This window comes from Schistosoma haematobium, chromosome ZW (genome assembly GCF_000699445.3).
Source record: "Schistosoma haematobium chromosome ZW, whole genome shotgun sequence".
Classification (NCBI taxonomy): domain Eukaryota; kingdom Metazoa; phylum Platyhelminthes; class Trematoda; order Strigeidida; family Schistosomatidae; genus Schistosoma; species Schistosoma haematobium.
In genome coordinates, this window is record NC_067195.1 from 60,696,896 (window position 1) to 60,715,173 (window position 18,278).

Genomic DNA, 18,278 nt, shown 5'->3' on the forward strand with positions numbered 1-18,278 from the left:
AATGTACTGAAATACATTTGGTTGATCTCACTTGTGTTCTCGTTCGCTACAGTACTACTAGTATATGATAATCGAAAGACAACAATCATAGCACTAATACGATTATGACCTAACAAGTGGTGACTTCCAGTAAATTGATGAAGTAACGATAAGAATTGCTAGGCGCAGGTATGCATTACGTTTGTATATCAACGACCTAAATGTTATTGTGAGTACGACAGCTGTAGACAACGCCAGCTATCAAACTACACGGACCAAGATTGACTTACATTTACAGCACATTAAACTTACTGTCACGTTAAAGACACCATACCATCTTGTGTCCAGAAATAAATCTACGTTTGGAGGGCAACGCCGTTCCTATTCCCGACAGACTTTAGTATCAGCCAATGACGGAGCCCGAAAAACACTAATTGTAACCATCTGTTTGTGTTGGAGGACGAAAATTAAATCAATAAATTAGCCAAAGTCAAATTGTTGTATAAAATTTCTGTTCATCCGCGATGATTTTATGGTCATAATAAACCCCCACCATTTTTACGACAATCGTTCCATAAAGATCGCCAGTAGTTAACTGCGTACCTTTTAATTGCGCTACAGAACCCAAATAATTAACCTATGCAGTTTGCTCACATAGAAAAAAACTATTAATATAATCTAGCTCGTGGTACATTGCGCCCTAGTATTTGCTTTGCATGCTCCTTTATACCACATAAGAGTCAGCAGTCATAATACCTCAACACATATTCGGAGAGAAATTCCAACTTAACCAACATTTGATGTATGGCAAACTTCCCCAGGTTGCTCTTTGAATAGATAAAGTTATGAAATATGAAATAAGCAAAACACATGTATTGTAAAATAAGTACAAAAAGAGTCCTAGTATCTTCCGATTGAGTGCAAAAATAAGAAAATTTTACAAATTGAATTCACTATACCATAAGATAACCAATAAAAAAATCAAGAAAATCAATCACATGTTACAACCAACCAAAACAAAAATACTATACAGTTTTACGTTGTTCTTCATGGGAATAATGCCAAAATACAAATGATATGCACCCAGTATCCCAAGTTGCTTTCAGGACTGAATCATTCAACGTCTTTTTCGTGTAACAATGATTCCATTGGGAAAAATCTGAATTACAGTCTGTTCCTTCCGGTGGAGGCTTTATTTGTACAGAATTGACACAACGACGACATTTGAATCTGAAACATAATTCAAAAAACAACTGCACTTCCGGTAATGTAATAAACTCAGGAATATTGAAGTTGATAAACTTGACAAGAAATTCTTTGATTAGAAAATCTCACAGATAAAATATTAACTACTTTCCACTATGCAATGTTGATTACAAAAATTGTTAATATACTCCCGAGTAAAACAATATTGAAATACATTTCTCTTTGATGGTTTTTATCAGCAATAAATTTCGTAGTCGGCATCAAACCATTGGGTCAAAGATGAACATGATACTCGACTAGTTGTTTTTTGGACAGCTAATTAATGTATGACAACCTCACAATAATGTTAGCAATAACTGGTTTGTCCTAAAACACAAATTTTCATTTGTTCATACTCACACATTCAAGAAACCTACAGTTACGACGAATAATGGGGCCACCAATTACCTATTGATAATGTAAACGAAGTTTGCATGACATAACAATTCGTTAAGTCAAAAAAAATGCAGAATTAGAAATCAAAAGTAGTGGTGAAAAATTGTTGGTCTATTAAATACTATTAATATAGGGGATTTGTGGAGAATACAGTTTTTACATGGACTGAGTATTTGTTAGACCACCGTTTGGAACCTGGAAGTAATGGGCATTCGCCACTTCCTGGGATGGCACTCTTCAGCAGTGCGCACCCACCACCCCCGCACAAGGGGTCGAATCTAGAACCCTCAGACTTACATACGGATGCTTAATCTTTAAACCACTAAACTGGAGTCCAACAGTGTTAATACCCAATTCCAATCAATTCTGGATATAACACAACCCTCATCCACCGCCTGTGGTAGATAACTGTCTCATATATCAACATGGTTGAACTCCGCTGGTCACATCAGAGTCATAGTTGCGCACCGCTAAAGAGTCCCGTAATAAAACGAAACAGCATTCCAGTGCTTCCAAATTTTCAACGGCGGTCTAAAGACCGGGTTATTGATATAAAATATAAACATTAGAAGGAAACATTTTAGTGCATAAGAAAATTAGGTTACTAACAATAACCAATGGTTTGTGTGGTCAAATAAAAATCAAAGGCGAAGATTACACATAAAAATGAATTGCAGCCAATGAATTAAGGAATATAATTTAACACAACAGAAGTAGCATACTCAAACACATTCTGTGTGCAAAAATGGTCAAGTCTGAAAAGATAGATTCTAATACATATTGCACGAAAAATCAGGTTTTGAAAGTTTGATATTCTAGAAAGCCCCATGACGTTCTGATTGGATGGAAACACTTCAGCTCTTTTAGGGCCTCTGGAGGATCCGTTGTAGTTTTTGGAAGCCGCCCCAACAGTAACCATATCCTTTATATAAACTCCAAGTACACCACTTATTAAAGATTACAGTAGATATGTGTAAACACTAAGACCACAACACTCTATATTTTTGATTGAATTAGAGGTAAAAGTGCACAATACAATGAATACAATACATTTAAAAATAACAAAATAGTCCAATTTTACAAATAATATTAACTGAACCAACCTATCATGAGTATCCGATAACGTCTCAAAATGGTACATGAAAAGCTCCCTCAAATCATCGAGACTAAAGTGACGTTCAACTTCTTCCTGTTGATCAACTACACAACTGCTGAGAGCTTTTTTATGCGCTTGGCGTTGAAGCATCTTCTCTTCAATGGTACCTGTCTAAAATTTCATGATAATTGTGAAAGTAAACAATGAATAACGAGTTTTATTTGAAAAGATATTCAATACAGAATACTGATATAATTGAATAGATGTAAAAGTCTCGGATAAAAACAACTACTCACATTTTACAGTTTACATCACAAAATGACCTTAGCTAAACTTTCAGGTCTTGTTATAGGTACTCGAAGATCCTGGATACGATCTCCGACGAGGCCGTAGATGCGAAATGCATAATAGTCCTATAATAGGATGAAACAGCTAACCACTGCTTTGTGGTTCTCAACAGTTGTTTAATCAAAGTTAGTCCGCGATACAAGGAACAAACCTCAATACTCCGTTAAAAACCGCTTATACTAATATGCTTCTAATGTTATAGAAATATACTCATCCAGTTAAAATATTCTATGACAACAAAATGTTGGTTAGAAATGGCAGTGCATCAGTATAACATAGCACCACCTTCCACCCGATATAATAAAATAACGTAATAACTAGTTCAAGAGTGTTAATAAACGATAAAAGCCTACCGAAATAAGTCGATAAATGTAGCACTGTTTCTTCTGACCATCGCGCCATACACGTGCCATCGCTTGATCATCATTAGCCGGATTCCAATCAGGATCAAACATAACAAGACGGTTAGCACCAATTAAATTAAGACCACAGCCACCAGCTTTACTGCTCAACATAAAGACAAAATCACGTGACTGAAAATGAAAAAAAAACATAAATGACAACCACTCGGTCAAATTAATTAGATTTAATGTCCAGTAGATTTGTAGCTCGTGAAGGTGATTTGCATAGAGCTACAGTCTCTGGATTGTGTGGTGCAATCGTGAAGCTTACACCATCTTTTGGATAAAAAACTAAATTCAATAAAAAAATGTACTTCTGACGTCAACACTTTTTACTTTCAAAATGGCCTTATATAAACAAATGAGTGGAGTAGCTATGGGATCTCCAGTATCTCCGATTGTTACAAATTTATTTATGTCCTGCATTGGGTCGCTAATTTTTGCCAGTACCATCAGACCACGCATCTGGCTCAGATATGTAGACGACACGTTTGTCATTATAAAAAAAGACTTCTCTTAGAAATCTTTTCCCAAACACATGAACATACTCTCAGAACACATCAAATTCACTTTTGGAAAGGAAGACGAACATAGTGAACTACTTTTCTTGAACTGTTTAATTAAAAGGAATTCTAATGGTAGCCAGAAGAATTACAACAGATATTGACAACGTACAAAATTAAAGCATTCCATAAGGCAACTAACATTCTAAGAAACGCTTTGGTTAGAATAAAAGATAAGATCCCATTCACTTCCCCACAAAACTGTGTCTACAAATTAGGTTGTGTCGATTACGATGCGTTATATATTGGAGAATCTTCCCGTGAGATATCGATTCGTGACAGGGAACACTTAAATTATACAAAAAGACCTGATAATCCTGTACATTAAATCATTAATAGCAGTACACGCTACTTTGAGTAAACACCAAATTGATATTAAAAATATCAAAATAATTCAGAAAGGCTTTCCCAATTATAAAGAGATGCGAGTAGCCGAAGCGTTTTACATAATGCTTAGTACTTCTGCCATCAATAGGAAAGAAGGCTTGAATATTCATTCAACCTGGACTGTTTATCCAAACAACGAAATTTGACCTTACTTATTTTCCACACAATCTACACACACACACACACACACACACGCCTAGTTTGAACCCCACTACTTCATACTACAAATGTATACATTTTTCACTTTTCATACACACATTCTGATGCACGACTTAATACAGTGACTAGTCATACAAATTCACTTTGACCAAGAATAACTTGACACTGATATAGTCAGACCTATTATAACTTTGATTGTACTAAAAACATTCTGCATAGTTTTTTTGTACTATTTAAACTTGTGTGAATTTATTTCAGTTATTTATTTACATTAAGTCAGGAAACGTCAGAAAAACAATTTTTACACTCATTGGGATATAATAAGAAATATATTTATTATTAAATTTCTACTCAATGCTCGATTTATTTGAAACTGTCGAAACTTGGCATTGATACCTAAAACCAAATTCAAGTTTAACAGAACAAGTTTTTAGTCAAACGTACGAAAATTCTAATACCTCTTATCCATCTGAAGTCTGTGTGGACGTTGTTCAGAAACGCGATAACGGTTTAACATGCGATAGTGAATTCGACAGTTTGTTAGAAATGAATTTACATTTTAAAAAAATTTAAGTTAGCTAAAATCAATCAGCTACAACGTAGGACCAGGCACATACATGCATAGGTTCAAATTGCCATACCTCATTAGCACAACAAGATCAACAACGAATTCATAGAATCACTTAATTCAATAGTGATAATAAATAAAAGAAAGATTGCATACAAGGATATAGTACAGGAAGAAGGAATTAGTTCTTAGCAAGAAAGATATAAAGCGATTTTAATCTTATAGTTTAAGGGAAGACAGAAAGTGTATACATCTATGCCATCGTGATCGATTCAGAGTCATGTCAACCAGTGTCCAATCATTGGTTGCGATAGTCATACGGACCCCAATCAAGTAGTCTGCATCTACCAACATGGCTCACACCAGAAGTTAGGGACTTCAAGCACTGATGCCACGTTTTGGTTTGGCCGCCCCCAACTTCCTTCCAACTGTCTCCAACATTAGTCAGCATTGCGCGTCTTGGTAAACGGTGTTCAGGAATACGTAACACGTGGCCTGACCATCTCAGTCGATGAAGATTTACAATATCATCAGTTGATTTACCATTATTCACTAATACCCTACGTCTAACCTCACTATTACTTACCCGGTGATCCCAGCAGCTGCGAGCAACATTTCTAAGGTATCTGTCATCAAATACTAGTAGTAGTTAGCCAGATGCAAAAATACAAATGTCAACATAACTAGCTTAAACATCTTAGTAATCAAGTATACCTGCAAACTAGGTTATTGGTCACATTCATTATGAGGGTAAGAAATAAACTACAATCGACTAAACCAAAGAAGAATTCAAATCGAATAGGTACGAATAATAGACTAAATTCACTGTGAATAAAACTACAATCAGTAAACAGAGAATAAGATTTTTGATCAATGATACTTTTAAATTACAATGTTTGAAGAACAGCATTTATAGCACTCATATTAATAATAGGAAAAAAACAAAAGAAGCACTTTTGGAAGCATTACATATAACCACTGGTTGTTTGTCAATTAGGAGTGTGCATTAATCCTCACATTAAATGTTTACGAATGAATAATAAAATTCACCTAAAAGGGAATTCTTTCTATGCATATAATTCTGTGATTAATCTTTACAAAGCACTTTAAAACTGACGATATATAAAGCAATCAATCTATGCAGACACTGACAACAGTGACCTGAAATAGCCCCAAGATGTTAGTCTATATAACTGCAGCTAAAGGAAGTTAACAAAATGGAAACACAATGTCAATTGTTTTAAATAAAGTTAATTCACACAGCATGAATGAAATCGGGTGAAAGGAAAATTATAAAACAACACTGAAATTGGAAATCTAAACAAAGATAAAGAATAACTGTTTACTAAACCAGTAAAATCTCAAGCAAATACTTATTCCAAGTCATCACAAACTACGTTCACGGACTTAAATGCAATCAAATAATGAACAATTTGTTATGAAGATTATAGTGCAATCAGATAAGAATTTACTTACAGTTGGATCGTTAAACTGTTCGACAACTTTTGCTCGTTTTTTTATTGTCATTGTACCGTCTAGTCGTACAAAATTATACCTGTAAATACAGAAACTCGAAAATATAATTTCCAAAATGTTAATTAGACAATTTTATAGAAATATAAAGTTTAAAAAACTAATCTTTTTTCAGTAAAGAGACGGATGTGGATGATTTGATAAAGTAACAAGAACTGTACCGGCTGAAAAATTCCACAGGGGAGTAACAATATCACAAAAATTAACGAACTGTTTATAACTTGTTTTAGCACTAAAGATGAAGTTCACAAGTCTTAATTGTGAGTCTAGACGCATATATTATGTTAAACGAATTAGACTTTATCACTTTATACGTTTGAATAGTCATGAATAAATACGCCTGATCAACATCATACAAAACTTGTTTCATATTTTATCACAAATCGTAAAAAGTTAGTAAAACTAATAAGATACGGCTGTGATACACAGGAAGACATTGTTATGATCCTATGCTCAAGCACATCATTATTGCACAAATAAGTAAGATAATATTCTACATCAATTATCTTATTCAAACTTATTACCTAGTGATAACAATCAACAGGGTGTTCACTAACATTGCCTCAACAATACAAATGAAATTATACCTAACAGATATTTGTATTCAAGTCAAGGGGTAAAATGTACCTTATCGCAGTGAATCAGCTAGTTGGTGATGTTAATTTTCAATACCATTGGGATTTGTAAAGAAAAACACAAAACGCACAAAATAATGCAGAAACTTAAAGACTATCAAATTGTTACCAAACAAAATAAGTTGAACAGGTAAGAGGAAACCACTTTAACTTGTAGCAGGATGTAAATACTGGGATCAGCAAAATAATATATAATAAATAAATTCAAAATGTCCATACTTTCAGTATATTTTTTCCAGCATTAATTTGAAGTGTCTTATGTACTAAAGGGCACAATAAGGACTATAGATAAATTAAAACTCACCCTCTTTGAAGGCACAAACGTTCAAAGAGATCCAATGTTTGAGTGTAGTTTGAAATGAGCACAACTTTATCAGACGTTGTAGACTTAATTACGGCCAAAAGACAGTCAAGAACTTGAAATTTACCTAGAATCAACCGAATATTAGAAAATTATCAATGATGTATAAAGCATGTATAAAAGTCCCTATAAATACACATGAGAAACTTTGATATTTATGTTACAAACCTATTAGTCCTCTAAAACACATGACTTAACTCAGATTTTAAGGATAATATTTATTACTTCGTCTTCCAAAATTTTATTCAACTTCGTATGTTTAGAGAAAGTTAATCGGAAAAGGAAAATACGTAGGAATTTGACGAGAACAGTTAGAGGAATAAAAAATGTCGAAGAAATAATTTTGGGAGTATTTCCTGAACAACCTTGTTACTGATACATCCTGTTATGAATTTAAAATACTTGCTTTTATGAACCAACTGTGAATATCGAATGTTTTCGTTTCACTACGACTGGCCCATTTTACATGAGTTTAATTTTTAAGCAGAGTTGAATGATGACCAGCAGCGGAACCCAGAATGAATATTTCGTCCTAATTGGGACTAGTCAGATTGGCGTACCTACATAACAGTGTTGATATCCACTCCGGGACTTGAACGTAGAACCGCTCGCTTCAAACGCCACTGCATTATCCACTTAGATATTGGATTCATATAGGTATCGGCATATGAAACGGAGTAAATTTTAATTCATTTCCATTGGTTGTTTGAATCTTCCCACTAGTGTTTAGGACTGCAATCGATCAAGTCGACCTAACGGACATATCCGGTTGACGAGTCTCAACTAGTGCAAAACGCGCGCCCTGGATCCCACTGATAGCCACCATCTAAATCCGCTCATGATGCTTTAAAATCCTCGGCAACAGTGAGGCATGCGCACAGGATGCACATATGTCAAAACAGACTGATTAATTCCAGTCCTAAACACCAATGAGATTATTCAAACAACCAATACAAGGGCGCCTACTTTTGTTCGATGGTTTCATTCACTTTCAAGTTACACAATACCCACAATCAAGTATAGTATTTCATGAAGTGCTACAAGAGAATGCGGAAACCTGAATTTTTCATCCTCAATTCGATGGCAGTTGGTGGAATTAATTTATTGTTTACGTTGGTGTCTACCGACCATTTTCTCGGTTTGAAACAATAGGATTTTTTAAAATGGTATTATCAGTTTGTAAGGATGGGAATTTCTACATGATGAAATGAAGTTCAGAGATCGTCAATTTTTATTAAATGATTAGTAGAATGCAAGTTTCGATTCACTAAGAAACACTTATGAGGTTTCCTGATGTAGCACTTTTTATAGATACCACAGATTTGTATACTTTCTTATAAATTGAAAAGAGAGCTCGTGTTACCCTGCACCGACTGCATTTAAATAATACATGAAATTTCGAGAACTGCGGAGTATAGCTCCAATTTATATCTTACTCCAACATACTCGTGTTTCAGTAGGTTCTCTCTTGCAAGTTAAAAACAATAGTTGCTGTTCGCTGTTGAAGGTATAATGTATACATGTGAAATTAATAATTAAAAATGAATACTCGACACAAAAAATAAAGAAATCAACAGCAAAAATAGTTGAACTACAATATTCGATTAACCAAACAACCATCTAAGCACAACTAATTTAATAAAATCAAGTAATAATTCAGAAATTGAATTGCTAACCAGATAGTTCAGGTTTTACAGAAGCGTTAGATTCAAGTGAGCCTTGATAATTAGCTGGAAAATAACTAAGGGCATTATGAAAGCCATCAGTATTTGCTACCATTTTCTCATATACTAGATCTGGATCTAAACAATAATAACATTGGAAGCAAATATTTCTGATTATGAAAGCAACTGTACATCAAAAGAAAGTATCGAGTGAAATAAGAGTACACTATAAATAAAATGAAACACTTGGTAAATCTGACAACGGATTATTCAACTGAAAAATATTCGCCAAACGAAAATTGATTAATGATCATAGGCATCATTAAAACATTGCTCAAGTATGTTATGGCCATAAAGTGAGCAATATTAAGGGTTACATTCAATGTATTACATAAAGATGGAAAATCGATTGATGAAGTAGTGAATTTTCATTGATAGTGAAGGTTAGAACATGTTTTACGCATGCCCAACCACTTTCTATCTTGTTACGTGATGTTTGCTTTGGAAAAGACAGGAGACTAGGTAACCTGAGTTAGTCCTGATAATGGTGGTCTCTCAGTCGACCCATCCTCCTTTGGAAAGAGTCGACAGATGGAGCTTCAATCACGTGTTGAAGTAATAAATTCCATTTGTCGATAATTCGATAGGAAAGTCGATAGTCAGCTGACAAGTAATTTGTTATAGGCCTGTGAACTTTTTAGTGTCCTCATAAACTCTTTGTTTCGGAAGACAAGAAAAATGAGGGCATTTCGGATGCAAATGTGTCACACAGTAATTTAAAAACTGTGATCAGTTCGCCTCTAGTTCTTCTTTGTGACAACGGAAATACGTTTGGTTTAGCCGTTTGAGCATCATATGGGAACTTTGCCTTCCCCAGAATCAGCTCAGTTGCGGTTTTTCGAACCTTTACCAACAGTTCACTTTCTTGTTTTAGGAAGGAGTCAGTCGCTTGTAAGTAGTGCTCGAGTTTAGGACGAACGAATACTGTATACAGAGTCAGAAAAGTTTTGGCATCGACATGGTGAAAGGCCCTATGTATTGACCACAGGGTCCCACAACCTTTGACGGCTATCGCACGACAGTGTGCAGTAAGTTTGAAGTCTTGACCAGCGATGACGCCAAAGTCATTGTGTGTCTGGACAACAGATAGCTGGATGTTATTCACTGTGTATGTACCTGTACCATGGTGAGCAATATGCATCATAATGCACTTGGAATTATCCATCAGCAACTACTGCCTTTTCCATCTCTTTTGATTTCGTTGCCCACAACTGCTCACTATCATTCCGTAAACTTTCGGTCAACCTAGATCTGATTTGTTGTCGCTCTTCATCGTGCTCAGTGCCTGATGGGATGAGTTCACGAGAATCTATCAGTGCAATAAATGTAGCAGAAATCCACTGGTTTTTCGTAACCGTTTGGTTTAAATCACTTATAAATGTCGTTACTGTTTCCACAGCTGTTCGTATATCTTTCCAAGCAACATCTACTTCAGCCTCGTCTTCAGAACTGCCTAAGTATGACCTAAGTCGTTCCTGGATTCTACTTTCGGCTTTCGCGTCACTCAGTTCAATTCTAGTGGATCTTCTTAACGTGGTTTTTCTGCGTCTAGTGAGACGCAAGCAAGTACGTGCTCGTATTGTAGAGTGATCGAAGTCCAAATAGGTATTCTAGAACGAGCGACAGTCTTCTATCGAGCCTCTCCAACGACGACTGATGGCAATATGGTTTGAGTCCATCGTTGGTCGGGTCGCCAGATAAACGGAGGGCGTATGTCGTCGGCTCTCCATTGTGACGAGGTGAGGTCAAAAGAATGACCACCCTAGGATCCTGTATGTGTCTTTTGGAGACACCGCATACATCAATGGTACAAGATTCTAGGGTTTTAGCCAAGGAGGCCTGCTGGCCGATATGACATAAGGTGTGTACGTTGACGGCTCCAATATGTAGTTTGGTTCAAGGGACGTGCGGTGCAATGACTTTTAAGTATAAATTTCGAAATATATCCCAAGACATTTCAATTAGGCACTCTGGTTCTATTGACCAATCTACTTCTGATGCTGAGTGAATAATACCTTATATATTTACTTTCCAGACGTTTGGTGTGGGTTGGGGTGATGCGCGCTCGTTTATAGCAACTATGTGGAAGTCAAAGTTGAGAACTGGATGATCACTTTTACCTAAGGGTGGCATATAATCGAGGTTTTTGACATCATCCTCATAATGGGTCAATGTGAGATCTGGTAATGATGGTTCAGATTCCGGGTAGTATTATAGTTAGCGGGATATAGATTGGATTAAAGCATGTCCCGTGCACGATTGTGTTGATGCGCACTGACTGATTGTTTCTTATCCAATCATATCATGTAAAAAACTATAAATATACTAACGTTTCTCTTATTGTGCTTCCTACTTCCATCTGCCTTGTTTGGAATATGATTTCTTCCCTGTTCAACCGTGTTCTAATCTGAAGACTTGTCGAGTGAACTGGTGTCCAAGAATGCTAAGCAATAGCAATAGCTGGGTCGTAGCAAGAGAAAATTATAACATATAGGGACATGCATATTCAATGATTCCGCAATGACAAAATAAAGACCACGTTTTTTCTTTATTTGTAACAACTCATATGCAATCGCATTCGTATTCAACATCTGTTGTTTCTCTGTACAAATTGTAACAAAATGGACAGAATTGTTTGGCTGTACTGATACACACGCTACCGCTGTAATTTTAGTTATCGTTATCTCTATCATATGTTCTATTTTATTGGCCACGACCTGTGATTGAAGGCTGTAATAGTCATAACATCATTTTAAGCAAATTTTCACTACGTTGGAGTTTTGACCCGGATTATTATTGAATAACACTATCGGATTTATCTTTCGCATTACCCCGTTGGTGCCAACACATGCAGAAGAACCTTCGTTAATCAAGTGAAGTCAATTGTCTTTTTAATCTCAGAAAGAGCTTACAAGTAACACTCATTTTATAACAATTATTTTCATTTTATTATTCAATACATCATTTTGTTGTTAGTGCTATTTATTACCGTTTTGCATTACTCATAAACAGATACTTCAAAATTTGTATTTCAAATAATTACTGGACTTACGATTACATAGCTTTTTTAAATGTGTTATAGACGCCAGACTAGACTTATCATTACGCGAATCATCTGCACTATTCATTTTCAGTGAAACTTCACGTACCATTCGTTTAACAAAATCTGAATACACCTCACGCTGACTTCCAACTAAATTGCAGCAAACTACTTGTTCAACTGAAACGGAGAATAATAAGGGAGAAATTGGCGTATTTCATCAAAATTAAATAAAAATGTGAATATTTCTGTGAAGCAAGTAGATTTTAAAGTTAATGGAACCCTGATAACAGTGAATCCAAATATAAAAATGGGGACCAAAAGCGGAAAATAATTCGGTGTTATCAACTTTGTAAATCAGCATAAGTTTCTACTTTATTTATAACCAATGTGTGTGTGGTCACACATAGGGAGGAGTAATCGTGATCTCAACATTAGGATGAGTGAACATGTACCCAAATGGCTTCAGAAACAAATACAATCAAGTGACCCAATAAGAGCAGAGGATAAACATCCATCATCCTCTATTGCTAAACATATAATTGAAACAGGTCACAAGATTGATCTAAATTCAGCTTTTGTAGTGCTGTATAAAAGTGTAAAGGGGCGTATACTAAGGTTCATTGAAGCCTTAGCCATACGAAAATTCAAACCCCCTTTATGTGTTCAAAAACAGTTTGTTCTTACCTTAAACCTACCCTGGTAATATTGACTTATTATCCAGAGTGATTAGGTTTCGCTTTGTGTTCACATTATTATTATTATTATTATTATTATTATTATTATTATTATTATTATTATTATTATTATCATTATCCTTATCTCCTCTTACCCCGTTTCCTGTCTAGTTGACCTTTTATTTTTATATATAAATGCTCTTAACAAGTATATGTGTGACCAGATTGTTCGAAATGTATTGCGCTAATATATCACATAGTTCTGATAATCTTCGTCTTCTAATATCATTATCGAAATATAACCAATAAAATACAACAAGCGTACGAGTGATCAATTATGAAAATGAATACATGATGTACGAAAAACTACTTTTAAAAACTCAAATAAGGATAAACAGCTGTTTTGGTTGAGCTTTATTTTACCTTGTGAATATATAAATGTCCATCATGTTTATACTATGACTAATGGTGACAATTTAAGTGAACCTAAGTGAATACAAATTCTAAAGTGAGAGTTTAGCGTTTGTTTCAGTTTATATTAATATATATTTGACGACAGGGAACAAATAAGTGACTCAACTGAATAGCTGATGTAAGAAAAATACACACACATATTGCTAATAACTACTTGGTCTCATAATGTTACTCTAAGTGGCCATATACTTCAGAAAATATTTAACATCAATTTATAGTAAATTAGAAAACGTACACGGAAAAATAACTTTAATCAAGAGAAGTTACATATGGTAAGAGAAAAAATTACTCTTATACACTGAAAACAAAATAATGTAAAAAAAAGAAGCAAAAAGACACAAACTGACATACTTTTCACAGGTAAATATTTTGTGAGTAGAGCCTGAGTCCGACGGATAATACACCGTGTCACAATACCTAAAAGCTTTTCAAAAGGAGTTAAGTAACAATTATAATAATAATGATGATATGTTCAAGTGGTTGAAGGCTACGTTTAAAGACGATTAAATAAATAAAGATGAATGATACATTGTCAAGCCAAATGAAAAAAGGTATCCAAAAGTGCTGTTAGTAAGAAGGCAAAATTTACACTCAAAAAAATAAAGGAATTAAGTAAACCACCGGTACATACGATGCTAGTCGATTCATAACTTAGAATTTCCTCTTATGAAGTAAAATATAGATTCATAGTAGGAAATGTTGATGTGGACTATGAATTAGAAATTATGAGTCTTTAGGAAGAGAATGAATCAACAATTACCGTTGAAATTAAATCAGAGGACTCGCTAGCATTTCAGCAAAACAACGTAGTAAGCAAAAAAGTAACAAAACATAACAGCAAAAAGAAAAAAACTAACTAAAGGAATAAAATAAGTAAAACTGACTACACGAAGACGATGCAAACATAGAGAATAAGTAAGCAAGATTTTCATATTATTTTCTTTATAATCTTCGTCTCCTCTTATCCTCCATTTGTTTAGATGACCTTTTATTTTTATACATAAATATTCCAAACAAGTATATGTGATCAGGTCGTTCGTAATATATTACGCTAATGAATCACATAGCTCGGATAATCTTCGTCCAATTATTGCACTATCCAAATTTACCAAAGGGACTAATTCCGTTGTAATATAACTGCTATTATTACTAATGGTTTATCATTACTATTGATCTTCCGAGCACTCACCCCACTATATTATTTTTTACTGATTTCATATAACTTTATAAACAACACAGTCTTTTATTAAACATCTGATAGAGTTTCTAATTGTAGTATTATTTCTTTCACCATATCTAAACCATATTTATTCTAATCATTAATCTCATAATATTATCTCACAATTCCACTAATCATATAAGCTTGTTCAAGTTAACAATGAATAATAGTATTAATTTGTAATTGTTGTTTACTTTACTGGTTAAAGTGATTGTATCTTAGCTGAATAACCAAGATCTTTTTGAAAACCTTTCACCGTCAGTTAATGACGTCTTCTAGCTATAGCATCCAAGGTGAATATCTAAATGTCATAGAAACTTCCACACTACGCGCGTTCATTGACAGCTCCTATTTGAACAGAAATGTCATTGAAGCACTGCTCATGTATATTCGGACTATCAAGTGAGCAATATTAAGGGATATATTTAATATATTAGAATAAGGATGGAAAATCGATGGATGAAGTAGTGAATTTTCATCGACAGAGGAGGTTAGAATATGTATTATGTATGCCCAACCACTTTCTGTCTCGTTACGTAATGCTTGCTTGTTAAGTACGTCAGCGGAAAATTAGAGCCTACCAAACTAAAATATGACAAAAGCCCATCAAGGCATTGACTGTTGCACTGAGCAATGTATGTAAGCGTCGACTAATTTATTTATTTTTCATTTATTTTATTTGAAAACAAGGAGGCAGCGAATATATATGATCCACCCTTCATTATTCGATTTATGTGGGGGCTGTGACACATCCGGGTACCCAAACCTAAGCAGGTGGTTTCCTTGGGGGGCCACTCCCCGAGCCTTTGATCTGAAGGTCCAATCCACAAGTCAGAGGAGCAACGTTAGGAGATGCAGTCTCATGTTAGCCGGTGACCAACAATAGGTTCATACGTCATTTGTTTCCCTACGATCCTGGAGCCCGTGTGCACCACTGGTTTGGAAACAGGGTTTTCCAACTCCCTTATATGGGTCCTTCGTATCCACTAACCCTGTTAAAGCGTGGGACATTCGCTTTTTGTCCTCTCAATTTCGTAAACAACATCCCATCCGCGAGAAGGCAATGAGTTGGACTTTCCTGTCAGTGACTGTATACGCGTGGCTATGTGAGAGCATTTAAAGAGGGCGAGTGAACTCTCTCCACCCTCGGTCGTACCAGGGCATTTGGGGGGCCTTCGACTAACTGGTTGATGTTCGTGTAATTAATGTAAATAAGGGTTAGGAACCTTGAGTGGCATGACTCAGAATCATTCCCAAATGCTCAGGCGCATTTACTTTTTATCTTCCCTTTGATCTTAAGTTTCAAAATTATACTTCCCTTTTTACTTTACGAACCCACTATTTCTTGTTAAATCATTGTCTTAAAGTAAACTTTCCTACTGCTACTACTGTAGTTAACGAGAATTCAGGTGGGGATAACCAATTTATTATATAACGCAAGGTTATAGAGTTCTTTAGTAAAGTGTGAAAACAGGACAATAAATACTTCATTTTTAAACCTTCCATCAATCGTCTTTCACATCCTTCATGATTCTTCACTTATTGATTCCTTTCTGTTTCCCTTTCTCTGTTCTTCAGTTCAATCTTCTTAACCATTTTTGACAGGCCTTCCGCTTCCGATCGTCGTTACATACTACTTATATCCGTAACATGCACCATACTACTACTACTACTACTACTACTACTACTGATGTTGCAACTAATTTTGTTACACTGGGATTTATCTGGATAATTTCATCTCGCTATGTTAATAGGATATAGCAGCTTGAACCGATGCACATGTGTACTAGGTAGTACAGTGTGTATAACTGACTGACATTTATTGAATCAGAGAGTAATGAATGTTCAGATGTCGAACTTAAATCTTGAAACTGGTGAATGTTTTCCCATGAAATTATCAACGTCACATAGCATGGACAAGAACAGGTAGGAATACAAAATTTTAAGAAACATACTTCCTGTAGTATCTCTTCACCTTTCTTTTGATCTTCCTTTGTAGCATCTGCATCACGTCCACGCAAAATGGGTATTTCATAACGACGTCTAAATTCACTGGCTGTACCCAATAATCCCATATTGACAAAGTGTACTAGACTGAAATACTCCAGTAAATCATTCTGAATTGGTGTCCCAGAAAGAAGTACACGACGTGGACATTTTAGTTGAACTAGTGCTTGATATGTTTGATTTTCAGAATTCTTTAAACGATGGCCCTATTTAAGTGAAATAGAAACGATGGCAAAAATCTAGATTTATTATTTCGAAAAAAAGGATTCCTACAAGAAAATCTGGTTTACTTTTTTTCAAGAAAAAAAGAAGAAATAACAGACAAGTAGTCGGTTTCCCAACAAGATATATTAGGCTGTGGTAATCAAACTTTGAACCAAAAAAACTTATCCAGAAAAAATTTACTTCTGAACAGGTGACTGAAAGATTGCATTATTTTGTAGTATACCACAGTTTTACTAGCCAATCAAGTTACTTCAGAAAACTGGCTCACAAATGACCTGGTACGACCGAGGGTGGAGAGAGTTCACTCGCCCTCTTTAAATGCTCTCACATAGCCACGCGTATACAGTCACTGACAGGAAAGTCCAACTCATTGCCTTCTCGCGGATGGGATGTTGTTTACGAAATTGAGAGGACAAAAAGCGAATGTCCCACGCTTTAACAGGGTTAGTGGATACGAAGGACCCATATAAGGGAGTTGGAAAACCCTGTTTCCAAACCAGTGGTGCACACGGGCTCCAGGATCGTAGGGAAACAAATGACGTATGAACCTATTGTTGGTCACCGGCTAACATGAGACTGCATCTCCTAACGTTGCTCCTCTGACTTGTGGATTGGACCTTCAGATCAAAGGCTCGGGGAGTGGCCCCCCAAGGAAACCACCTGCTTAGGTTTGGGTACCCGGATGTGTCACAGCCCCCACATAAATCGAATAATGAAGGGTGGATCATATATATTCGTTGCCTCCTTGTACCGAAATTTGTTAAAATAAACAAATAAACTGTAAAATGCTGTATACGAAGTATTAAAATTGACGATGGAAACTTCCCTTTAACTAAATAAATCTACTCAACAGCAAAGAGAGCAACTAAACAATTATTCTAAGCCACAAACTCGTACAAAACCCAAGTTATTGAAAGTAAACCATCCACGACTGTGGTTAAATCGTTTTGCGCATCCATTTTTTCTCACTAATTATCAGAGAACGATTTTAAGGTTTCGTAAGTAATAAAATACTATTGAAGTTTCACTAGCTCAATGAGCCATGTAGAAGACAGTAGACCTCTTGAATAAACTGCTGGTTTAAAGAAGCTCACAATGTAATTAAGCACAATTTGTAGAAGAGCGTTCACATCTGTAATTGCCCTGTAGGTACAAAAACTATGAATCCAATGGTCAACAATTTCTGCGTTAGTCCTACAGCTACAACAGTGGCCTTGAATGTTGTTAGAGGTATGAGGGTG

General features: G+C 35.3%; 1 protein-coding gene across 2 annotated transcripts in view; it reads right to left on the bottom strand.

The window, feature by feature from the left end:
• Window positions 1-830: 830 nt before the first annotated feature.
• The window catches only part of RAD54L_1 (DNA repair and recombination protein RAD54-like), a 30,238-nt gene continuing 12,790 nt past the window's right edge, over window positions 831-18,278 (bottom strand). The window contains exons 11-19 of one of the 2 annotated variants that reach the window (XM_051211951.1): window positions 16,761-17,018; window positions 13,938-14,010; window positions 12,448-12,615; window positions 9,348-9,473; window positions 7,615-7,738; window positions 6,619-6,697; window positions 3,418-3,597; window positions 2,724-2,887; window positions 831-1,209 (exon numbers count right to left, since the gene is read on the bottom strand). In XM_051211951.1, coding sequence (XP_051072074.1) covers window positions 1,005-1,209; window positions 2,724-2,887; window positions 3,418-3,597; window positions 6,619-6,697; window positions 7,615-7,738; window positions 9,348-9,473; window positions 12,448-12,615; window positions 13,938-14,010; window positions 16,761-17,018 — 1,377 coding nt within the window. In that variant the 3' untranslated portion in view covers window positions 831-1,004. The remainder of the gene's footprint in view (window positions 1,210-2,723; window positions 2,888-3,417; window positions 3,598-6,618; window positions 6,698-7,614; window positions 7,739-9,347; window positions 9,474-12,447; window positions 12,616-13,937; window positions 14,011-16,760; window positions 17,019-18,278) is intronic. The other variant, XM_051211952.1, reaches the window with a different exon arrangement.